Below are 25,613 nucleotides of genomic sequence, written 5' to 3'. Positions count from 1 at the left end.
TGCGCCCAGAAGGGACACTGTGCAATTTTGGCCCCTGTATTTCTTAATGGGCGTTACAGGTATGAGTGTGTTGAAACATCGAGTCTGAACAAAATTCAAGGAAGTATTTTTAAATTAAAATCTGACAAATTGCTGTCCATAATTAATGAATGTGAGCATAAGGGTAGTGTGAACAAAGCAGCAAGTTGGTGTTATGAATGATCATTTACAAAGACCAAGTCAAGCATTTCATTAACTACAGCTTTAGTACGTTAATCATTTCCATTACGGAGGACACAGAACATGCAGACGAATGGAAGATAATCAGGACAGTGCCCAAACAGACCCTAGGTTCCCCCTGCCTTCATCAAAAGTGTTTTTAGATGATGGGTTCAGAGTACATGCTGCTGACATGTTTGAAGGAGCCCGTATCTATACAATGTACTCCGTGCATCTTTGAACAGGTTCAAACAAGAAAAAGCCGGGCAGCAAGTTTGGATGAAACAAAGTGATTGTTACGTAGGTGATAAATCGGTACTCACGGCTGGTATACAGATGTTGGCCGCTTGTATACCGACACCCGGTTAGGTTGGCTAATTGGTGTTTGTGAACTGACTCCTGCAGCTCTAAATCCAATTCTCTCATCCCTAAAGCAGAATCGTAGACTCACCAAAGGGCAAGTCTGCTGTTAGGATAAGGAAACCGGGTTTAGCAATGTAAACAGCTGCTATCCAGACAGGCATAACTGCCCTTGTAACTTGGACAGGGAAGTGAATTTAAAATCTTTGCTGCATTCTGTCTACAGCAAGCAATATTGTTTGCTATTTAAGTAGAAAGAAAAACTTATATTCACATAGCACCATTCACAACGTCGGGATGCCCCTGGGCTTTACAGCCAATGTAACACTTTCGAAGTGCAGTCAGTGTTATAATGTAGAAAATGAGGCAGCTAATTTGTGCACAGCAAGATCCCTAAAACAGCAATTAAATAAAGGACGTGCTTATTTGTATTGCAAAAATGGCCACCACGCTCCACCCTTTGGTCCCCGTGGAGGATAAGCCACACTCTGAAGTTTCATTCAATGTGTAACTGGAACCACCAGTCAAGGTCTCACTGACTTTGCAAATTGTAACTCGATCCACTTTGACTTCCTGAAGCGACAGAGGACAGAGCTCCCCAGAAGACAGCAAGGGCCAGCCAAAGTGCCTTACCCCAGTCCAAGTGCATCTTTCCCCCGACCCCCTCCCGCCCCCCCTCCCCCCCAACAAAGATAGGGCAGTTATTGTGTACGGATTGTTAACAGATTTATTGGGTATGAAGTGAATAGTGACAGTGTCATGACTTCTGGATATCATCCGCTCCAACGATGTTCCTTGTAGGGGGTTAGAAAAACGTGATCAGTCTTTCACCCCCCCATCCCATCTCTCTCTCTCTTCTCCTCCCCCACCCCTCCCAGCCTCTTGCATTAATCCCCCCCCCCCAGCGCCTCTCACTCTCCCCCACCCCTCCTGCCTCTCTCCCCCCGCCCCCCACCCTCTCTCACCCCGCCCCCCAGCCTCGCTTCCCCCCCACCCCCCCAAACAGCCTCTCTTCCCCCCCATCCTCTCTCCGCCCGCCCCCCCCCAGCCTCCCCCTCCCCCCAGCCTCTTTCCCCCAGCCCCCCCACCCCCAGCCTCTCTCCCCCCTGCCCCCAGCCTCTCTCCTCCCGCACCTCCCTCCAGCCTCTCTCCCCCCGTTCCCCCCTCCCTCCAGCCTTTCTCCCCCCGCTACCCCCTCCCTCCAGCCTTTCTCCCCCCGCTACCCCCTCCCTCCAGCCTCTCTCCCCCCGCTCCCCCTCCCTCCAGCCTCTCTACCCCCCCGCTCCCCCTCCCTCCAGCCTCTCTCCCCCCGCTCCCCCCTCCCTCCAGCCTCTCTTCCCCCCTGCCCCCCTCCCTCCAGCCTCTCTTCCCCCCCGCCCCCCCCACCCTCCAGCCTCTCTCCACCCGCCCCCCCACTCCCTCCCCCTCTCTCCCCCCCAGCCCCCTCTCCTCCCGCACCCCCCAGGCTCTCTCCACCTCCCCCCCAGCATCTCTCATCTTCCCGCCCTGCACCCCCCCCCCCCACTCAGCCGCTTTAACTCTCTCCCCGCCCCCCACCCCAGCCTCTCTCACGCTCCACCCCACCCACCCCGCCTCTCTCATGCTACTGCACTCACCCTCCCAGCTTCTCTTCTTCCCCTCTGCCCCCCCACCCCAAGCCTCTCTCTTTTTTTCCCTCCCCACATCCCCCCAGTCTCGCTCACTTCCCCCCTTCCCCACTCTTCCCCCGCCCCTCACTCCTCTCTCTCCCCACCAGCCCCCCACCCCACCACCCCACCACCTCTCACTCTTCGCCCCCCAGTCTCTCTCTCTCTCTCTCTCTCTCTCTCCCTCCCTCCCTCTCCTCCCCCCCCAGCCTCCCTCACTCTCTTTCTCCCCCCCCTCCAGCCTCCCTCACTCTCTTTCTCCCCCCCCCCTTCCAGCCTCCCTCACTCTCTTTCTCCCCCCCCACCACCTCCAGCCTCCCTCACTCTCTTTCTCCCCCCCCCACCCAGCCTCCCTCACTCTCTTTCTCCCCCCCCCCCCACCTCCAGCCTCCCTCACTCTCTTTCTCCCCCCCCCCCACCTCCAGCCTCCCTCACTCTCTTTCTCCCCCCCCCCCTCCAGCCTCCCTCACTCTCTTTCTCCCCCCCCCCCACCTCCAGCCTCCCTCACTCTCTTTCTCCCCCCCCCCCACCTCCAGCCTCCCTCACTCTCTTTCTCCCCCCCCCTCCAGCCTCCCTCACTCTCTTTCTTCCCCCCCCCCCACCTCCAGCCTCCCTCACTCTCTTTCTCCCCCCCCCCCACCTCCAGCCTCCCTCACTCTCTTTCTCCCCCCCCCCCCCACCTCCAGCCTCCCTCACTCTCTTTCTCCCCCCCCCCACCTCCAGCCTCCCTCACTCTCTTTCTCCCCCCCCCCCCCCACCTCCAGCCTCCCTCACTCTCTTTCTCCCCCCCCCCCACCTCCAGCCTCCCTCACTCTCTTTCTCCCCCCCCACCCAGCCTCCCTCACTCTCTTTCTTCCCCCCCCCCACAGCCTCCCTCACTCTCTTTCTTCCCCCCCCCAGCCTCCCTCACTCTCTTTCTTCTCCCCCCACCAGCCTCCCTCACTCTCTTTCTTCTCCCCCCACCAGCCTCCCTCACTCTCTTTCTCTCCACCCCCCCCCCCCCCAGCGCCTCCCTCTCTCTCTCCCCTCTCTCCTCACTCTTTCGCCACCCCCCCCCCCAGCCCCTCTCACTCTCTCCCCAGCCTCTCTCTCACTGTTGGGCTCCCTTCCCACTGCTCGGGGCCGGGTGTTGCAGGGAGGAACAAAAAGTCTTTCAAAAAAAGTGCAGTACAAATAGTTACATCATTAAATAAAAGACCAGACCATCTCTTTTAAAAGTTGGTTGAGGATATATCTTGGCCAGAATACTAGTGGAGCGCTCCCCTGCTCTTCTTCAAATAGTGCAATGGGATCAGTTTAACATTTCACCCGAAAGACGCCACCTCTAGCAGTGCAGCACTCCCTCAGTACTGCACTGAAGTGCCAGCCTGGATTATGTGCTCAAGTCTCTCAAGTGGGACTTGAACCTTCTGACTCAGAGGTGAGAGTGCTACCACTGAGCACTATAAATAGGTGAGAACTCCCTCTCTCCCTGCTCAGTAAACACGGTCAATAATTATTTGTAGTTATTGCATTTGTATGCAAGGCAAAAGTTAAAAAGGCCACACGCAGAAGGCTGAGCAAAATCCAGTCCAAAGCTTTGAAACGGATTTTCCTGCCACTTGCACAAGTCTCCCTACACTTCCTTTATCATGAAGTGTATCTACCATTTGACAAACACAGGCCTTCAGTGGAACCCAGGTGGCGAATGGGACAGCTTGAGGGATATATAAATGAGATACAGGAGATGTTGCAGCTGCTAAAGGTCAACGTAACATAGCCTTACCCCTGAGCAGGTTATAAAGTGAAGCAAAATAAAACCCAGACGGAACAGCATTGGCAGTACTAGATCCACGGTTAACGGTTAAAACAAACTTCAGAAGTGACTGACTGGTAAAAAGGAGGGATACGTTCACACTTTATTTACATTTTCTTCAGAGACTTACCAGCTTCCCACTAAGAATTCCACAGGTTTCTATTCCTCGCGCTGTATTAGTGTCAGCCTGCATCAAAAACCTTTGGCAGAGATTTTTCGGAAGGACAACGTGTTGAAGCCCATCGACACTCTGTCCTGCAAAACATTGTTAAACAGAAATCAGCAGTATACCTGCCAGAAAACAATCGTTCCCAAAGGTACAGCAAGCATCTTAGCAAGTTCATCATTTCACTTGCAGAATGGCATGGATTCAATTTTATTTGATCCCATTTATGGCAGTTTCACCAATACCAAGTACAATTACTTAGAATTTACAGCACACACACAGGCCATTCGGCCCAACTGGTCTGTGCAATTCTGAGCAAGAGAAAAAAACCACAAGTGTGGCCATTTTTATTAAGAGTTCAGCGCACTGTCACACTGCCCCCAAGGGCTCAGGCAGAGTGCTGCTTCAAAAATGATCACGATTGCACTGATGTCATCACCTCCATACTTCATCAACACGGAGTTCAGCGGCACCCTGCAATCAGTGTGGGCAAATCAAAATGTGCTCCACCTTTATTCATCAGTGAGCGTATCATTCATGCAGTTCATCAGAAATAAAGCACATAGCCCTATAGTGTTAAATGCAAGCATTTGCATTCATATTCATCATACAATCATCAAAAATAAATTGTATTTATTCCTTTACAGGATGTGGGCATCGCTGGCAAGGCCGGCATTTATTGCCCATCCCCAATTGCCCCTTGAGAAGATGGTGGTGAGCTGCCTTCTTGAACCGCTGCAGTCCATGCGGTGAAGGTAGTCCCACAGTGCTGTTAGGGAGGGAGTTCCAGGATTATGGCCCAGCATGAAGGAACACCGATATATTTCCAAGTCAGCTCAGTCTGAACTGGAGTCCCTCGGTTGTATTTTTCTACCCCGATATTTCAGCGGGTTTGCCAACTGAGTCACAGAGGCCTAGAAGGTCCCAGATTCAGTCTCCAGTCTGCGCTGAATTCGATGATTTCAGCTAGGCAGCAATTAGGCCATTTCCCATTGGCCCCAGTACCCGAGATAATGGAGGTGAGAAAGAAAAAATCAGCAGAGGTTCCAAAATCTGATAGTTATCCAACAACCACCACTAGAAGTGTATGTAGGGAAGGTTAGAGAGGACATGATCAGACTTGGCAGTGATGACCCCTCCACTAACCCAATGGAAATGAATGGTGGGCAGTTTCTAGAACAGGCAGGTGATACACAACAATGGATTACCACCCATTGTCTTTTGATGCAGTGAGAAAGAGAAAATGAGCGAGGGGTTGGGGGTGGGGGGGGGGGCAGGCGAGAGAGCGGGAGAGGGGGGAAAGGGCGGGGGGGGGGCAGACAGACAGGCAAGCACTGCAACAGCACCTTTCACAACCTTAGGAAACCCAAAACGCTTTATAACCAATGAAGTACTTTTGAAGTGTAATCACTGTTGTAATATAGGAACCACAGCAGCCAATTTGCACACAGCAAGGTCCCACAATGAGCTAATCTATTCGAGTGATGTTGATTGAGGGATAAATGTTGGCCAGGTCACTGAGGATAACTTCCTTTCTCTTCTTCGCAATAGTGCGATGGGATCTTTAACATCCTCCCGAGGGGGCAGACAGGGTTTCAATTTATCGTCTGATCTGAAAGACGGCACCTCCGACAGTGCAGCACTCCCTCAGTACCGGACCCGAAGCCTTGATCGTCTGACTCAGAGAGTGTTACCACCGAGTAATGGCTGACACTGGTGAAAACAGTTGAGGAAAAAAAAAAGGAGCATACAATTCCGAAGACTGTACCCCAATGCCTCTCGCCCTTCACAAGCTGAAGTTTAACAATCAGGTTTAAAAATTCAAACTGTGTGTTGATAACATAAATGGCCACAGAAGTTTCAGCACTGAGAGCACATCACACGTTCACATACAAAGCAAACCTGAAGCTGTACCACTGGAAGTTAGTGAGGGAATCGGATTACAAAATCTACATTATTCATACAATGAGACAGCACAGAAGGAGGTCATTCAGCCCATCATGCCCATGCTGGCTCTTTGAAAGCTATCCTGTTAGTCCTACTCCCCCTGCTCCTTCCACAGTGCCTTGCAAATTTTTCCTTTTCAAGTATACCTTTAGAAAGTTACTGTTGAATCTGCCTCCATCACCCTTTCAGGCACTGATTAGATCCCACGTTATGGGAAATCAAAAATTACATTTTCAGAGGTCTGTAAGTAACTGCCTCCTCCCATACCTCATGTTCTACCGAAACGTAATGTCAGCTCAGAAGAAACAAACAGCACGTAAACGATTCCAAACAACAAAGGGGAGGTCCGGTTTGATACAGTTGTTAGGCAAGGATATTAAGGGGTAGGGAGCCAATACAGGTAATGGAGTTAAGATGCAGATCAGCCATGATCTAACTGAATGGTGGACAGGCTCGGGCGGCTGAATGAGCTATTCCTGTTCCCATGTTGTTCTTATGTTCCGAGAAACTTACTCGTGGTAGAGCTCTGTGGTTTAAGGGAGCGGTCCACTGGAGGACACCATCCTGGTTGGGCATCACTTGGCACCTGGCCGGCAGCATTTGCTGCCTGCCGAGGAGGGACGGGAGGCTCGCTGTTTCCATGGGCAGCAGCAGTGCACGTTAACAACCCACCATCACTCTGCTCCGACACCCTCAGCTTTATCTCTCTCTGTTTCTCCTTCACAAAATCTTGCCTTTTCAGCTGCTCTTCAAAGAAGTGAAACTGTTGCACTTCCAGCTGCTGCTGCCGAATCCTAGCGACACGCAATTTTTCCTCCTCAATCAACTTATTTTGCCGCTGCCTTTCCGAATTATGTTCTTTAGATTTGTTCTGTGAAAACCGTAGAAGCATTGTTAAATATTAAATTCCAGCATAACTGAGCACAGAATTTATGGAACGCTCCTTAACTTTGACTATGAAACAAATCACAAATATAAAAGGTACTCCTCATAATCACATCTCCAAGAGGGAATTAATCGAACATAGCTTCGCCTCTGCACACAACATCTGGGTCTACTATGACTGTGTGTACTCAAAGGTGCGTTAAAAAAAGCCTTGCTTTAAGTTACATCATCATGACCATACTAGAGTGAAGAGTAACTTCCAGCAACCACAACTCAAAACAGAATAGAACTGAAAATCGGAGTCATAGTGTCCCTGCAAGCTTTCAGTGCATCCATTCAAATAGATATTAGGAAAACAACCAGAAACCCTGGCCATTATTTTGTTTATACGAGCCTCGCGTCGGTAATTTAATGCAAAAATTAATGGGGACACCTTTTCCAATCACTATTTTTGGAAAGATTATAGGAAATATTTCACTCTAGGGTTTCATTTTTCAATTGATATTGAGATCATAATACAAGGTGGGACTGAATTCTACTTGACCCTTGACACAGGTAAATTAAGTCGCTCGTACAACATTAGAATGGAAGAGGCTCTTCCACCTGGTCTGTTGGACAGGCAATTGGGTATTTAAACACTTGAGACATGATAGCCTATTAGATTAATGTACATTACAGTGATTTATGAAGCCAGTGATACAATTTCTGGCAAGTGCTAGTTGATGTCAATAATTCAGGGCAGGAATTGAATCACTGTGGTTTAATTGGGATGAAAGAGCTCGGTGCCCTTGAGCGAGCGGAGGGGGAGAAAATAATCTAGGAATCTTGCTGCTGATCATTATACTGCCTAGAAACTGCAGATGTACAGACATAGGGCAAGGACACGGTCAGGCTCTGCTATTATGTGCCACAGCAGCCTTTCAAATCCAGCTCAGACTGATGTCATAACATTCTCTTCTGTCTGCTAGCTACAAGGATCACACATGAAATAAGCTTAGATCATCCAGTTTCTGGTGGGCACGGCAATCATAGCACCAAATTCAACACTAACTGACACGGTCACTCAGGCAAGGATGATTGGTGCGGGAAATGGAAATGAGCCATACTGTGTAGTTAGGGGTGCTCTTGAGGATGGGGTTGAAGTGCACAGTGGGAGGAAGCTGTGCTTTGTGTCTGCCTGCAATATACATGGGGCCTGAAATTCCGCTAGAGATCTTCCCGTGGGCAAACTAAAGAAAAAAGGTAAAATAAACTGCGCACTTACCTGTTGCTCCCGCTCGAACTTCCGAGCCTGAGGCCTTCACTCCTACACATTGGAGCGCGTGGACATTGGGACGTGCGCAGGGCTGGAACTGTAGTCACATGGCTCTGGGCAGCCAATCAAGGGACAGTATTTTCTCAATTCATAATAATGGGAACACCGTAAGTTGGAGTTCCCATTATTATGAATAAGAAACTGCCCCCGCAAACACACAAAAAAAAATCAATAATAGAAAAATACACAACTTATTTAAGAATCAGTTAAATTAAAGTTCTTATAAAAAATTATATTTTCCCAACTTTTTTTTAAAGCTGCCTTAAAATAAGCTTGCCGTAGTGGGGAGGGTTTTTAAACAATAAAGTATGTTTTCATTTGTGTTTATTTAAATTTAATGTTTTTATGTATTTTTGAACACTTGTGCCTATAGAAGTAAGCTAGATACCTGCTTTTTCAGGCGCAAGATTTTAAAAGGACATTTGCAGGGCAAGATATTCGTAAAATATCGGAAATCTTGCCCTGCAAGTGTCCTCGCTCCCGATATGCGCGAGATCCGTCCAGCCAGAAACTTGACAGATTGGAAAAGCCGGTTTTCAGCTCATGCGCATTGCGTGCTGAAACCCGGCTTTTCCGATGCCTCCCCGGGTACGTAGGAACTTCGTACGGACCCGGGACATCGGAATTTCAGGGCCACGATCTGAGATTGCTGGGTGCCGACACTGGGTGCCAGAAATGGGAAGAGTTCAGTTCCTTATCTTGATGAATGCAAAATAAAAATTCCAAAAACAGCTGGTCAATCAAAAGGAACGGCCTGTGGGTGAAACAGCAGAAAGATCTCTGGTGCTTATGAGCCCACACCCCAGGGGAAGTCTGCACATACAGAGAAGAAAATTCACCAGGGAGTTTGAAGAATCATTGAAACCGGTAAATCAACAACAGCATGCAATTCTGCTAAATTTTCTAATATAGATCTGAAGAAAAGTTACATTTGTTATGGTTTTGAGATACATTTTGTACAGATTTATTTGGATATTTTGACCTTGATGAAGGGAATCCATTATTCCTACTCTGATAATAGTAATATCCTAGCATTAAATGATGCAAGTAAATTAACCAAACTGTGCTCCAAGTAGGGATCGGTGATCAAAGGGACCTCGGAAAAAGAATCAGTGCCATTGTATTATAGGTCGGATTTTCTATGTGTTTATCAAATGAGCCATCGTTTTATCACAGCACCCAAAAGGGAATACAAATATAGCCTGTTGTGCAAAATCAAAGCACATGGTATTGGGGGTAATGTACTGACGTGGATAGGGAACTGGTTGGCCGACAGGAAGCAGAGAGTCGGGATTAACGGGTCCTTTTCAGAATGGCAGACAGTGATTAGTGGAGTGCCGCAGGGCTCAGTGCTGGGACCCCAGCTATTTACAATATACATTAACGATTTGGATGAAGGAATTGAATGTAATATCTCCAAGTTTGCAGATGACACTAAACTGGGTGGCGGTGTGAGCTGTGAGGAGGACGCTAAGAGGCTGCAGGGTGACTTGGACAGGTTAGGTGAGTGGGCAAATGCATGGCAGATGCAGTATAATGTGGATAAATGTGAGGTTATCCATTTTGGGGGCAAAAACACGAAGACAGAATATTATCTGAATGGTGGCAGATTAGGAAAAGGGGAGGTGCAACAAGACCTGGGTGTCATGGTTCATCAGTCATTGAAAGTGGCATACAGGTACAGCAGGCGGTAAAGAAGGCAAATGGTATGTTGGCCTTCATAGCTAGGCGATTTGAGTATAGAAGCAGGGAGGCCTTACTGCAGTTGTACAGGGCCTTGGTGAGGCCTCACCTGGAATATTGTGTTCAGTTTTGGTCTCCTAATCTGAGGAAGGACGTTCTTGCTATTGAGGGAGTGCAGCGAAGATTCACCAGAATGATTCCCGGGATGGCTGGGGAGAGACTGGAGGAGAGACTGGATCAACTGGGCCTTTATTCACTGGAGTTTAGAAGGATGAGAGGGGATCTCATAGAAACATAAGATTCTGACGGGACTGGTCAGGTTAGATGCGGGAAGAATGTTCCCGATGTTGGGGAAGTCCAGAACCAGGGGACATAGTCTTAGGATAAGGGATAGGCCATTTAGGACTGAGATGAGGAGAAATTTCTTCACTCAGAGAGTTGTTAACCTGTGGAATTCCCTGCCGCAGAGAGTTGTTGATGCCAGTTCATTGGATATATTCAAGAGGGAGTTAGATATGGCCCTTACGGCTAAGGGGATCAAGGGGTATGGCGAGAAAGCAGGAAAGGGGTACTGAAGGAATGATCAGCCATGATCATATTGAATGGTGGTGCAGGCTCGAAGGGCCGAATGGCCTGCCCCTGCCCCTATTTTCTATGTTTCCAAAAAGACTTGCATTTATGTAACACCTTTCACAGCCTCAGGATTCCCAAAGCACTTTACAGCCAATGAAGTACTTGTTGCAGTGCAGTCACTGTTGTAATGTAGGAAACGCGGCAGTCAATTTGCACACAACAAGCTCCCACAAACAGCAATGAAATAAATGACCAGATAATCTGTTTGAGGTGTTGGCTGAGGGATAAATATTGGTCAGAACACCGAGAGAACTCCCCTGTAATTCAATAAAACAGTTGATAGTGGTTTAAAATATGCCCTTTCCAGTTCTTGTTGTGCGACGTAAGCTAGGAGTTAAACACACCTATTTGGTGCCATACTCTCACTGATAACTAGTCTGTAGCATTGTCTTGGAATTCCTCATTGGCACAAAGCCCTGAAACCTCCCTCGGGAGCTGGCACCTCATAACTTGAGCCTCCTCTGGGAAATCCCCTCCATGACTTTCAGTTCTGCACGGAGGGGATTCCTGTATGGGCTGCTCTTACACACCCTTCGTTTTGCCATCCTTGTCAGCCGCCCGGACACGCCATGGGTGCATCAACTTGCCATCCGGAGGAGGCGGGGGTCCCCAAGGGAGTGCTCTCTATGCAGGAGTCCTCCCTTTATTTATTGGGAACTTGGCCTGGAGGGTGTGGCACAGAGCAGTCCCGTGCAATAGGTTTTTAAGTTGGCTCACAGACACCCAGACTGTCTGCAATTTCTGCGGTCTGGAGGAGTCCGTGTTCCACGTCGATGTTGAGCGTGTCAGGTTGCTGCCCCTCTTCAATTATTTAACGGGGCTGCTCCTCAATTTTTGGCTACACTTCAGTCCCACACTCCTGACCTTTGGGTACCCTGTCCAGAGGGGAGCGGGCAGATCGGAGGGCCTTCTCGTGGGACTGCTCCTGGGCACGGCCAAGGGGGGCCATCAGCCGGTTCAGGCAGCGGGCGGTCGAGGGGGTCATTCAGCCCGACTGCCTGGCTCTCTTCCGCGGTTACATCCGAGCCAAGGTGTCCCTGGAGATGGAGCACACGGTGTCCCTCTGCACCCACGGCAACCAAATTTTAATTTGACCGTAGTTCAAAAAGTTTAATGTGTCAGTTTTAGTGCCCTTTTAATAAGGAGGCACTTGTATTAACATTACTTTTAAAATAGTTGTAGCATTATCTTTAATTGGCTCCTGTTGTATAGAGTGTCTTTAAACCCCAATGAGGTATCTCAGTATAATCCTAGATACAGATGCAATGCAGTTTTCTACAACACAAGTAGAGGGCTGAATTGTACGGCACAAAATAAAAACTGTCTGGATATCTCAAAACTGTCTGGATATCTCAATCGGGACCAAACAATCGAGAGGGACCTGGTTCAGGCCTCCCCGAACTTGCTCGTCTTTAACTAGAGATACTTACTTGGTATTGCTGGTCACCTGCACCATACCCAAGTTTAAAATGGTTACTACTGTTCAAAACACAAAACGGGAAAAAAATGGCTGATATCATGATGTCATCTGGTCACCCCAACAAGCAACACAAATGATGGGGGAGATTTTGCGAGGCGAGGTTCCCAGTGTGGAGTCTGGCTCGATGGAAACCTGAGATGGAGAAGCAGGTGCAGAATTAGTGCGCCCAGTTTGTAGCATCTCAGCTTTTCTGGTGGTTAACTTAGAACTTTAGCATATTTGTCAAACACCTGAAGCAAAGGCCAAAAAAGAAACTGAATAATTAAAAAGCTCTCTAGAATGGGCGTCACAGTGGTACAGTGCATCAGTTAATGCAGTCATTCTCGTGCTTAAGGCAACTGAATGCAAGCCTAAACCCCGCACCAAACATACCCCAGATGTACAGCTGGCAATCTGAGCCCCAGGTTATCAGTACAACAGCATCCTTTTATATAGAGACTCTGTCAACAAACAATAGGCGTTTTAAAGCAGAGAGAGGTGTGTGGCGGCATTAGGGAGAGAATTTGACAAAGTAGGATCCAGGTGGCTGAATCTTTTACCCCCAATAGTGGAGAGGGGGCGTGCACAAGACGCTAGAGTCATAGGAACTGAAGGCTCTGATGGGATATGGGGGTGGGGAGAAGGAAGATTTAGGCTGTGGCAAAACCATGGAGGGATCTGAAGAGGTGGATTGGAGACAAGTGTATGTGTGGTCCTGCTAAAAAGAGAAAAGCAAGCTACACAAGTTCCCACAGAATCACCTGCGACCAGAAAACGGCATTGAGGGCACCAGCGATGGTGCTGCAGACAGTCCAATCCTCCCAACCAGAGGTAGTCACTTGAATACACTTGGCCTAATTTTGTTTGGGGTAATAGAAAAGGAAAGATTACCAATGGGAAAAAAAAAAACCCGTTCAGAAATAAAGGAAAGAAAAATCATGACGTTTACCTGGGCAATCATATATTCTTTGTGTTCAGCGCCATATTTCACAATAAGCTGCGTCTTCAATTCCTCTGCTCTTGGAAATGCAATTTCTTTTAGTTTCTTGGATTAAATCAGAAATTAATTGGTAATATTAACATTTGCCTGATAAAACTGCCAACAATTGATGCAATCAATTCTAGTTCTATTAACATGACTTTGTCGGTCAGTAAGCCCCGACAACAGATCTACAACCCCAAACATAACCAGGGTCACCTCGACAGGCCAATGAACTTGCTTATCCATTAAGGACAAGTTCCGGCAGTTCTCAGCCAATCATGGCCCACTTAACAGGAAACAGAACCAACCAGGTCCTGCACTACCAGACAGACAAACGAACGAGGGAGTAATACTGACAGGGGCTGTCAAGAAGCCTAGCAATTTGGCTCTCCTTGGTGAAGTAAGCCCTGATGTGAGGAGACAGAAATAAACATTTTACACTCACGATGCAGCAGCCAAGTAACAGAGTGGTTTTGAATCTCAGACACACAAGCTGCTCGAATCTATGGTACACAAATAAAAGGAAGTCTACAGGCTCTGACAGATGAAACTGAATCGTTTCATCAAGGGAAAAGGAAATTTCTGATGGAACTGGACAGATTAGATGCAGGAAGAATGTTTCCGATGTTGGGGAAGTCCAGAACCAGGGGTCACAGTCTAAGGATAAGGGGCAAGCCATTTAGGACCGAGATGAGGAGAAACTTTTTCACCCACAGAGTGGTGAACCTGTGGAATTCTCTGCCACAGGAAGTTGTTGTGGCCAATTCACTAAATATATTCAAAAAGGAGTTAGATGGAGTCCAGTTCGTTGGACATATTCAAAAAGGGAGTTAGATGTGGCCCTTACGGCTAAAGGGATCGGGGGTATGGAGAGAAGGCTGAGGTGGGGTACTGAGGTGAATGATCAGCCATGATCATATTGAATGGCGGTGCAGGCTCGAAGGTCCGAATGGCCTGCTCCTGCACCAATTTTCTATGTTTCTATCGAAGACACACAAACTCTCCATCAACAAGTGACTTATAAAGGGGCATTTCTATAGTGCTTTTCACAATCTCAGTATGTCCCAATGCATGATACAGCCAATGAAGTACTTTTGAAATGTAGTCACTGTTGTAACATAGGAAACACAGCAGCCAATTTGAGCACTGCAAGGTCTCACAAGCAATAATATGATATTGGTCAGATAATCAGTTTCAGGTGTTGGTTGAGGGATAAATATTGACCAGGACATCAAGGAAAACTCTCCTGCTCTTCTTTGAAACGTGCGATGGGATCTTTTACTTCCACCTGAAGCAGCAGACGGAGCCTCGTTTTAATGTCTCACCTGAAAGATAGCAACTCCAACAATGCAGCACTCCTGCAGTACTGCACTGGAGTGCCAGACTAAAGTCTTCGGTACAACAGCCGGGATATTGTCGCGGCCCATAGCCTTTGCTATATCCAGTGCACTCAGCCGTTTCTTGATATCATGTGGAGTGAATCAAATTGGCTGTTATGGATGTAAACATTTTAACTGTGTTCGACTTGCCACCAGAGGGCGCAACTGTTGGAGGCCCAAGGGTCACCTGCACACCTCGTGCAAGGGAGTATAAAAGGTTGTCTGCCATGCTGCTTAGTCTTTTTAATACAACTCCAGAGTGCCTAAGGTCACATAAGTTTTAGTTCCCTGTACTCAGTCCTGTGGAGTTCTTCCATACTTAACAGGCTGAAGACTGGCTTCTGTGATGGTAGGCACATCAGGAGGAGGCCGATAGAAACGTTTAAAATTCTGATGGGTTTAGACAGGTTAGATGCAGGAAGAATGTTCCCAATGTTGGGGAAGTCCAGAACCAGGGGTCACAGTCCAAGGATAAGGGGTAAGCCATTTAGGACCGAGATGAGGAGAAACTTCTTCACCCAGAGAGTGGTGAACCTGTGGAATTCTCTACCACAGGAAGTTGTTGAGGCCAATTCACTAAATATATTCAAAAAGGAGTTAGATGTAGTCCTTACTACTAGGGGGATCAAGGGGTATGGCAAGAAAGCAGGAATGGGGTACTGAAGTTGCATGTTCAGCCATGAACTCATTGAATGGCGGTGCAGGCTAGAAGGGCCGAATGGCCTGCTCCTGCACCTATTTTCTATGTTTCTATGATATGGATCTTACACTCTGCACTTCTGGCTGAAGATGGTTGCAAATGCTTCAGTCTTGTCTTTTCCACTTGCGTGCTGGGCTCCGCCATCATTGAGGATGGGAATATTCATGGAGCCTCCTCCTTCCATTAGTTGTTTAATTGTCCACCACCATTCATGACTGGATGTGGCAGGACTACAGAGCTTTGATCTGATCCATGGATTGTGGGATCGCTTAGCTGTTTATAGCATGCTGTTTCTGCTGCTTCACATGCATGTAATCCTGTGTTGCAGCTTCCCCAGGTTGGAACCTCATTTTTAGGTTCACCTGGTGCTGCTCCTGGCATGCTCTTCTGCACTCCTCCGTGAACCAGGGTTGGCGCCCTGGTTTGATGGTAATGGTAGAGTGAGGGAAATGCCAGGACATGAGGTTACAGATTGTGGTGGAATAAAATGTTGTTGCTGCTGATGGCCCACAGCGCCTCATGGATGCCCAATTGTGAGTGCTAGATCTGTTCTGAATCTATCCCATTTAGCACGCTGGTAGTGCCACACAACATGATAGAAGGGGTCTTCAACGTGAAGACGGGGCTTCGTCTCCACAATGACTGTGCGGTGATCACTGCTATCAATGCTGTCATGGACAGATGCATCTGCGACAGGTTGATTGGTGAGGACGAGGTCAAGTAGATTTTTCCCTGCTACAGGCCCAGTCTGGCAGCCATGTCCTTCAGGACTCGGCCAGCTCGGTCAGTAGTGGTGCTACCGAGCCACTCTTGGTGATGGACATTGAAATCTCCCAACCAGAGTACATTCTGTGCCCTGGCTAACCACAATGCTTCTTCCAAGTGGTGTTCAACATGGAGGAGATCCAATTCATCAGCTGGGGGAGGGCGGTAGGTGAGAATCAGCAGGAGATTTTCTCGCCCATGTTTGACCAGATACCATGAGACTTCATGGGGGTCCAGAGTCAATGTTGAGGACTCCCAGGGCCACTCCCTCCCGACTGTATACCACTGTGCCACTGCCTCGGGTGGGTCTGTCCTGCTGGTGGGAGAGGACATACCCAGGGGTGGTGATGGAGGAGTCTGGGACATTGACTGAAAGGTATGATTCTGTGAGTATGGCTATGTCAGGCTGTTGTTTGACTACGTCTGTGGGACAGCTCTCCCAATCTTGGCACAAGTCCCCAGATGTTAGCGAGGAGGACTTTGCAGGGTCGACTGGGCTGGGTGCGCCACTGTCACGACCAAAGCCGGTGCTGAGGTCGATGTCGGGTGGTCCGTCCAGTTTTATTCTTATCCTTATTGCTTGCACTCGTTTGTTACAACTGAGTGGCTTGCTAGGCCATTTCAGAGGGCAGTTTAGAGACAACGACATTGCTGGGTAAGGACAGCAGATTTCCTTCCCAAAACGACAGAAGTGAACCAGATGAGTTTTTAAAGACAATCCAGTAGTTTCATGGCCACCATTACTAACACTAGCTTTTTATTCCAGATTTTATTTAATTAACTGAATTTAAATTCCACAACTGCCACATCTCCAGATTATTAGTCCAGGCCTCTGGATTACTAGTCCTGTAACTTAACCACTATGCTAGCGTTCCCGTTTGCTTCCACTGTTTAAGAACATAAGAAATAGGAGCAGGAGTAGGCCATTTGGCTCCTCAAGCCTACTCCGACATTTAATAAGATCATGGCTGATCTGATCATGGACTCAGCTCCACTTCCCTGCCCGCTCCCTAGAACCCTTTACTCCCTTATCGCTCAAAAATCTGTCTATCTCCATCTTAAATATATTCAATGACCCAGCCTCCGCAGCTCTCTGCGACAGAGAATTCCACAGATTTACAACCCTCAGAGAGAAGAAATTTCTCTTCATCGCAGTTTTAAATGGGCGGCCACTTATTCTGAGACTATGTTCCCAAGTTTTAGTTTCCCCTAGGAGTGGAAATATCCTCTCTGCATCCACCTTGTCAAGCCCCCTCATTATCTTATATGTTTCGATAAGATCACCTCATATTCTTCTGAACTTCAATGTGTATAGGCCCAACCTACTCAACCTATCCTCATAAGTCAACCCCCTCATCTCCAGAATCAACCTGGTGAACCTTCTCTGAACAGCCTCCAATGCAAATATATAATTCCTTAAATACGGATACCAAAACTGTACGCAGTACTCCAGGTGTGGCCTCACCAGTACCCTGTACAGTTTTAGCAGGACTTCTCTGCTTTTATACTCTATCCCCCTTGCAATAAAGGCCAACATTCCATTTGCCTTCCTGATCACTTGCTGTACCTGCATACTAACTTTTTGTGTTTCATGCACAAGGACCCCAGGTCTCTCTGTACTGCAGCACTTTGCAATTTTTCTCCATTTAAATTATAATTTGCTTTTCTATTATTTCTGCCAAAGTGGATAACCTCATATCTGCCCACATTATAATCCATCTGCCAAATTTTTGACCACTCATTTAGCCTGACTATATCCTTTTGCAGATTTTGTGTGTCCTCCTCACAATTTGCTTTCCCACCCATCTTTGCATCATCAGCAAACTTGGCTACATTACACTCGGTCCCTTCATCCAAGTCATTAATATAGATTGTAAATAGTTGAGGACCCAGCACCGATCCCTGCAGCACCCCACTAGTCACTGTTTGCCAACCGGAAAATGACAATCCTCTATCCATGCTAATATATTACCCCCAACCTAGTGAACTTTTATCTTGTGCAGTAACCTCTTATGTGGCACCTTATCGAATGCCTTCTGGAAATCCAAAATACACCACATCCACTGGTTCCCCCTTATCCACCCAGCTCATTACATCCTCAAAGAACTCCAGCAAATTTGTCAAACATGATTTCCCTTTCATAAAACCATGCTGACTCTGCTTGATTGAATCATGCTTTTCCAAATGTCCCGCTACTGCTTCCTTAATAATGGACTGCAGCATTTTCCCAAAGACAGATGTTAGGCTAATTGGTCTATAGTTTCCTGCTTTTAGTCTGTCTCCTTTTTTTTTTAAATAGGGGCATTACATTTGGGATTTTCCAATCTGCTGGGACCATCCCAGAATCCTGGGAATTTTGGTAGATTACAACCTAGGCATCCACTATCTCAGCAGCCACTTCTCTTAAGACCCTAGAATGTAAGGCATCAGGTCCAGGGGACTTGTCCGCCTTTAGTCCCATTATTTTACCTAGCACTACTTCATTAGTGATAGTGATTGCCTCCCTATAGCTCCTTGATTATCCACTATTGGGATGTTTTTAGTGTCTTCTACCATGAAGACTAATACAAAATATTAGTTCAACGTCTCTGCCATTTCCCCGTTCCCCATTATTAATTCCCTAGTCTCATCCTCCAGGGGACCAACATTTACTTTAAATACTCTTTTCCTTTTTATGTACCTGTAGAAACTCTTACTATCTGTTTTTATATTTCATGCTAGTTTATTTTCAAAATCTATCTTCACTCTCAATCATTTTATTAAGTCGTTCTCGGCTGGCTTAAAAAAATTTCCCAATCCTATGGCCTCCCACTAGTCTTTAGCTTGCATGTAGTCCTATGTTGCAGCTTCCCCGGGTTGGCACCTCATTTTTTTTTTTTTAAATACATACACCTGGTACTGCTCCCTGTTATGCTCTTCTGCATTCCTCATTGAACCAGGGTTGGTACTCCAACTTGAAGGTAATGGTAGATTGAGGGATATGCCAGAAAATGAGGTTACAGATTGTGGTGGAATACAATTCTGCTGCTGCTGATGGCCCACAGCGCCAGACAAGTGCCAGGCAATGACTAGCTCCAACAAGCAAGTGTCTAACCACCGCCCCCTGACATTTAACGGCATTACGATCACTGAATCACCCTTCAACATCCTGGGGGTCACCACTGACCAGAAACTTAACTGGACCAGCCACATAAATATTGTGACCACAAAAGCAGGTCAGAGGCTGGGTATTATGTGGCGAGTGTCTCACCCCCTGACTCCCCTTAGCCTTTCCACCATCTATAAGGCACAAGTCAGGAAGGAGTGTGATGGAATACTCTCCACTTGCCTGGATGAGTGCAGCTCCAACAATGCTCAAGAAGTTCGCCACCATCCAGGACAAAGCCACCCACTTAATTGGCACCCCATCCACCACCTTAAACATTCACTCCCTCCACCACCATCGCACCACGGCTACAACAAACACTGCAGCAACTCGCCAAGGCTTCTTTGGCAGCACCGCCCAAACCTACGACCTCTACCACCTAGAAGGACAAGGGCAGCAGGCACATGGGGGCACCCTGAAGTTCCCCTCCAAGTTACACACCATCCGGACTTGGAAATATATTGCCATTCCTTCATTGCCAGTGGGGTGAATTCCTGGAACTCTCTCCCTAACTGCACTGTGGGAGTGCCTTCACCACAGACTGCAGCGGTTCAAGTCAGCTCACTACCAAATTCTCAAGGGCAACTAGGGATGGGCAATAAATGCTGGTCTTGCCAGCGACGGCCACATCCCAGGAGAAAATATTTTTAAATGTCCCTGGAGTGGAACTTGAACCCACAACCATTTGACTCGGAGGAGAGAGTGCTCAAGCACAGTGAAGATTCAGCAGTGGAAATTGTGGCCCAATAACTCCAATATCACAGCACTGGATTCCTCCCATTCACAACATCTAGGTTTGCATCCTAACTTTAGTTGTCATGTGAACATGTTCGGCTGGGTCTGCCATAGGAGCATTAATCGTGTACACCAGCACATCACTAGCTGGAAAGGGACAGTTGGATCTCTAACCAGCGTACTAAGCTTAAATAAAGGAGACTCTGAAGGTATGAGGGCAGAGTTGGCTAAAGTGGACTGGGAAAATAGATTAAAGTGTAGGACGGTTGATGAACAGTGGTGTACATTTAAAAGGAGATATTTCACAACTCTCAAGAAAAATATATTCCAGTGAGGAGGAAAGGGTGCAAGAGAAAAGATAGCAATCCATGGCTAACTAAAGAAATAAAGGATGGTATTCAATTAAAAACAAGGGCATACAAAGTGGCCAAAACTAATGGGAGGACAGAAGACTGGGAAGCTTTTAAAAAGCCAGCAAAGAATGACTAAAAAAATGATTAAGAAAGGGAAGATAGACTATGAAAGTAAACTAGCATGAAATATAAAAATAGATAGCAAGAGTTTCTATAGATATATAAAAAGGAAAAGTGGCTAAAGTAAATGTTGGTCCCTTAGAGGACGAGACGGGGGAATTAGTAATGGGGAACATGGAGATGGCACAAAGGGCCCAAGTTTCCACATGATTTGCGCCTGATTTTTAGGAGCAACTGGTGGAGAACGGACTATCTTAGAAATCGCAATTCTCCACATTTTTTTTTCTGCAGTTCTAGTCAGGTAGAACAGTTCTACTTTGGAACAGAATTTTTTCTTCAAAAGGGGGCGTGTCCGGCCACTGACGCCTGATTTGAAAGTTTCCACAGTGAAAACGTACTCCAAACTAAAGCAGAATGGAGCAAGTGAAGATTTTTGTAGAACTGAAAAAACCTGTTCTACACATTAAAAAATCAGGAGCAGGTTACAAATTAGGCGTCCAGAACGAGGTGGGGGGGGAAGGGAAGTCATTAAATTCTATAATAAATCCTTATTTATACTTCTACAAATATTATACAAATAAATCCAACCTGAATAAACATTTATAAGCAAAGAAAAGATTAAATAAACCATCTTCCTACCTGTGTAAAAGTGCTTCAGGCAGGCCTTTCGGGACCGAAGGCTGAACGGGCCGGCCCGAGACTTCGGGCAGGGCCCGTCCCCAGCACCAGATTTACAGGTAGGTGCCGTTGGGTTGGGTCGGGTCGGGGAGGTTCAGTTCGGGTCGGGGGGGAGGGAGAGGGAGAGGGAGAGGGAGAGGGAGAGGGAGAGGGAGAGGGAGAGGGAGAGGGAGAGGGAGAGGGAGAGGGAGAGGGAGAGGGAGAGGGAGAGGGAGAGGGAGAGGGAGAGGGAGAGGGAGAGGGAGAGGGAGGACGGATCCAGTCCGGGAGCGGGAGTCGGGTCGGGTCCAGTGGGGGTCGGGTCGGGGGGCGGGAGCGCAGGTCGGGTTGGGTCCAGTCGGGGAGCGGGAACAGGAGCGCGGGTCGGGTCGGGTCGGGGAGCGGGAACAGGAGCGCGGGTCGGGTCGGGTCGGGGAGCGGGAACAGGAGCGCGGGTCGGGTCGGGTCGGGGAGCGGGAACAGGAGCGCGGGTCGGGTCGGGGAGCGGGAACAGGAGCGCGGGTCGGGTCGGGGAGCGGGAACAGGAGCGCGGGTCGGGTCGGGGAGCGGGAACAGGAGCGCGGGTCGGGTCGGGTCCAGTCGGGGAGCGGGAGCAGGAGTTGGGTCGGGTCGGGGAGCGGGAACAGGAGCGCGGGTCGGGTCGGGTCCAGTCAGGGGGGCGGGGAGCGGGAACAGGAGCGCGGGTCGGGTCGGGTCGGGTCCAGTCGGGGAGCGGGAGCAGGAGTTGGGTCGGGTCGGGGAGCGGGAACAGGAGCGCGGGTCGGGTCGGGTCCAGTCAGGGGGGCGGGGAGCGGGAACAGGAGCGCGGGTCGGGTCGGGTCCAGTCGGGGGGGCGGGGAGCGGGGAGCGGGAACAGGAGCGCGGGTCGGGTCGGGTCCAGTCGGGGAGCGGGAGCAGGAGTTGGGTCGGGTCGGGGAGCGGGAACAGGAGCGCGGGTCGGGTCGGGTCCAGTCGGGGGGGCGGTGAGCGGGGAGCGGGAACAGGAGCGCGGGTCGGGTCGGGTCCAGTCGGGGGGGCGGGGAGCGGGAACAGGAGCGCGGGTCGGGTCGGGTTGGGTCCAGTCGGGGGGGCGGGGAGCGGGAACAGGAGCGCGGGTCGGGTCGGGTCCAGTCGGGGGGGGTCGGGAGGCGGAGCGGGAACAGGAGCGCGGGTCGGGTCGGGTCCAGTCGGGGGGGGTCGGGAGGCGGAGCGGGAACAGGAGCGCGGGTCGGGTCGGGTCGGGTCAGTCGGCTGGGGGGGGGGGGGGGGGGCGGGGAGCGAGTGTCGGGTCTGGTCGGGGGGGGGGGGGGGGGGGGGGAGAAGCAGGAGCTGGCCGTGGGAGGAGCCTTATTCACGCAGCCCCAGTGAGGCCATTCGGCCCCTCCCACACAGTTCGGCGCCTGGAGCTACTGCACTTGCGTGCCGACTGTAGCGCGCATGTGCACAGGTCCCGGCACTGTTTTCAGCGCAGGGACCTGGCTCCGCCCCCCCCACAGCTCGTGCTGCGCTGCGCCGAGGGCCAGAGGACCTGCAGGTAGGTGGAAAATACCGAGGATTTTTTTAGGCGCACTTTGTGGCGCAAAAAACGGGCGTCCAGGTCGGGACTGCGCTGTTCTAGGCGCGTGTGGAAACTTGGGCCCTATATATTTGTTCAGAGTTTCTATCAGTCTTTCCGGTAGAGGATACTAACAATATTCCAACAGTGGATAGTCAAGGGGCTAAAGGGGGGAGGAACTTAATACAATCACAATCACTAAGGAGATGGGACTCAGTAAGATAATGGGACTAAAGGCAGATAAATTCCCTGGACATAGAAACAAAGAAAATAGTTGCAGGAGTAGGCTATTTGGCTCTTCGAGCATGCACCACCATTCAATATGATCATTGCTGATCATGCAACTTCAGTACCCCATTCCAGCTTTCTCTCCATACCTCTTGATCCCTTTAGCCATAAGGGCCACATCTAACTCCCTTTTGAATATATCGAACAAACTGGCCTCAACAACTTTCTGTGGTAGACAATTCCACAGGTTCACAATTCTGAGTGAAGACGTTTCTCCTCATCTCGGTCCTAAATGGCTTACCCCTTATCCTTAGACTGTGACCCCTGGTTCTGAATTTCCTCAACATCGGGAACATTCTTCCTGCATCTAACTTGTCCAATCCCTAATGGTTTGCATCCTAGGGTCCTTGGGATTGTGGATGCATTGGTTGTAATTTACCAAAATTCCCTGGATTCTGGGAAGGTCCCAGCAGATTGGAAACTGCAAATCTAACGCCCCTATTTAAAAAAGGAGGCAGACAAAAAGCAGGAAACTATAGACCAGTTAGCCTAACATCTGTGGTTGGGAAAATGTTGGAGTCCATTATTAAAGAAGCAGTAGCAGGACATTTGGAAAAGCATAATTCGATCACGCAGAGTCAGCATGGATTTATGAAGGGGAAGTCATGTTTGACAAATTTGCTGGAATTATTGAGGATGTATCGAACAGGGTGGATGTGGTGTATTTGGACTTCCACATGGCATTTGACAACGTGCCACATAAAAGGTTACTGCACACATGATAAAAGTTCACAGGGTTGTGGGTAATATATTAGCATGGATAGAGGATTGGCGAACTAACAGAAAACAGAGGTCGGAATAAATGGCTCATTCTTTGGTTGGCAAACAGTAACTGGTGGGGTGCTGCAGGGATCAGTGCTGTGACCCCAACTATTAACAATCTATATTAACGACTTGGAAGAAGGGACTGAATGTAACGTAGCCAAGTTTGCTGATGATACAAAGATGGGAGGAAAAACAATGCATGAGGAGGACACAAAAAATCTGCAAAAGGACATAGACAGGCTAAGTGAGTGGGCAAAAATTTGGCAGATGGAATATAATGTTGGAAAGTGTGAGGTCATGCACTTTGGCAGAAAAAAAATCAAAGAGCATTATTATTTAAATGGAGAAAGATTGCAAAGTGCTGCAGTACAGCGGGACCTGGGGGTACTTGTGCATGAAACACAAAAGGATAGTATGCAGGTACAGCAAGTGATCAGAAAGGCCAATGGTATCTTGGCCTTTATTGCAAAGGAGATGGAGTATAAAAGCAGGGAAGTCTTGCTCCAGCTTTACAAGGTATTGGTGAGGCCACACCTGGAATAATGCATGCAGTTTTGGTTTCCATATTTACAAAAGGATATACTTGCTTTGGAGACAGTTCAGAGAAGGTTCACTCGGTTGATTCCGGAGATGAGGGGGTTGACTTATGAGGAAAGGTTGAGTAGGTTGAGCCTCTACTCATTGGAATTCAGAAGAATGAGAGGTGATCTTATCGAAACTTTTAAGATTATGAGGGGGCTTAACAAGGTGGATGCAGAGAGGATGTTTCCACTGATGGGGGAGACTAGAACTAGAGGGCATGATCTTAGAATAAGGGGCCATCCATTTAAAACAGAGATGAGGAGAAATTTCTTCTCTCAAGAGGGTTGTAAATCTGTGGAATTCACTGCCTCAGAGAGCTGTGGAAGCTGAGACATTGAATAAATTTAAGACAGTTTCTTAAACGATAAGGGAATAAGGGGTTATGGGGAGCGGGCAGGGAAGTGGAGCTGAGTCCATGATCAGATCAGCCATGATCTTATTGAATGGCGTATCAGGCTCGAGGGGCTGTATGGCTTACTCCTGCTCCTATTTCTTATGTTCTTATGTTCTAGTGTGGTGGCAATGGTGATGGAAAAGCAGTGAACTAGCATAAAATGAACGGGACAGAAAAAGTTTGGATGTGACGTGTAGCTTCTGTAGTTTAACTCTGCCTTAAATAAAACACCAAGATTAAAAGGAGGCATTTCAATTTAAAAATATTTAAAAACACCGGCTTTTGTGGCATTTAACATTATAGTGGTCATCTTCATCCTACATGCAGCATAAGCAGCTGTAGACAACAAGAGATGTAATTTACAAACACGTTAACATTAATGCAGACACAGTGACTATATTGTGAATGAAAAGGCATACATACTTTCAGAATATCCTGCTTTTCTGGTATTGCACATGTTTGGTAATCTCGATGCTTTGGCAATTTCTCTACAAACAAACTGCAAGATTAAAAATAAGTTAGTGTGACACTGTAACCAGCCATAAGGCGGCGTTTGCTTTTACTGTGCATTAAAACCTAGTCAGAAGTAAATTTACTCTGCCCCATTTTGTTATTTGTCTTTTAATTCTTGTTCTCAACCCTTGTAGAATCAGATAGATTACAGCTTGCATGAAAATTAACTCCAAGTGCGGCAATAAAACGTTTCTTACGTGATAAACTTGTTATAGAGGACAAAAGCATTTTCAAGGTTCCCTTCTTCCAGGTAAACGGATGCCATTTGGACCATCTCCACTCCAGATCTGAAGTAGCGACGGGGAGTAATGCCCTCACTGATCTCGATGTTGCAACCCATTTTGGTGAGGACCCTCACTCGCTCTTGTGGAGACAAGGTAACATCTGTGTGACTGGGCGCAGCAGCCAGTTTTTTCTGAGAGACAATAAAGTTTCTTTTTGTTACAGAAGCAAACTAGAAACGGCCCCAACAGGCCATATTTAATAAATGACTTGGGAAACAAAGAATAATCACTTCTTTCAATTCTGCCTTTGAAATCCATAAAAATAAAAGCCATTTTACTCGCAGGTGTTTTCCTTAGGCTGTCAGAGAA

General features: G+C 48.1%; 1 protein-coding gene across 5 annotated transcripts in view; it reads right to left on the bottom strand.

The window, feature by feature from the left end:
- Positions 1 to 25,613, bottom strand: part of stambpl1 (STAM binding protein-like 1) — a 71,523-nt gene that overhangs the window by 16,955 nt on the left and 28,955 nt on the right. For 4 of the 5 annotated variants that reach the window (XM_070876901.1, XM_070876902.1, XM_070876903.1 and 1 more), the window contains exons 3-8: positions 25,218 to 25,435; positions 24,931 to 25,006; positions 13,037 to 13,132; positions 12,849 to 12,941; positions 6,626 to 6,983; positions 4,130 to 4,254 (exon numbers count right to left, since the gene is read on the bottom strand). In XM_070876901.1, coding sequence (XP_070733002.1) covers positions 4,130 to 4,254; positions 6,626 to 6,983; positions 12,849 to 12,941; positions 13,037 to 13,132; positions 24,931 to 25,006; positions 25,218 to 25,435 — 966 coding nt within the window. The remainder of the gene's footprint in view (positions 1 to 4,129; positions 4,255 to 6,625; positions 6,984 to 12,848; positions 12,942 to 13,036; positions 13,133 to 24,930; positions 25,007 to 25,217; positions 25,436 to 25,613) is intronic. The other variant, XM_070876905.1, reaches the window with a different exon arrangement.

The sequence above is a fragment of the Pristiophorus japonicus genome, chromosome 3 (assembly GCF_044704955.1).
Source record: "Pristiophorus japonicus isolate sPriJap1 chromosome 3, sPriJap1.hap1, whole genome shotgun sequence".
Lineage (NCBI taxonomy): Eukaryota > Metazoa > Chordata > Chondrichthyes > Pristiophoridae > Pristiophorus > Pristiophorus japonicus.
Note: the sequence above shows the minus strand (reverse complement) of the source record. Positions and strands in the feature narration are given on the sequence as shown.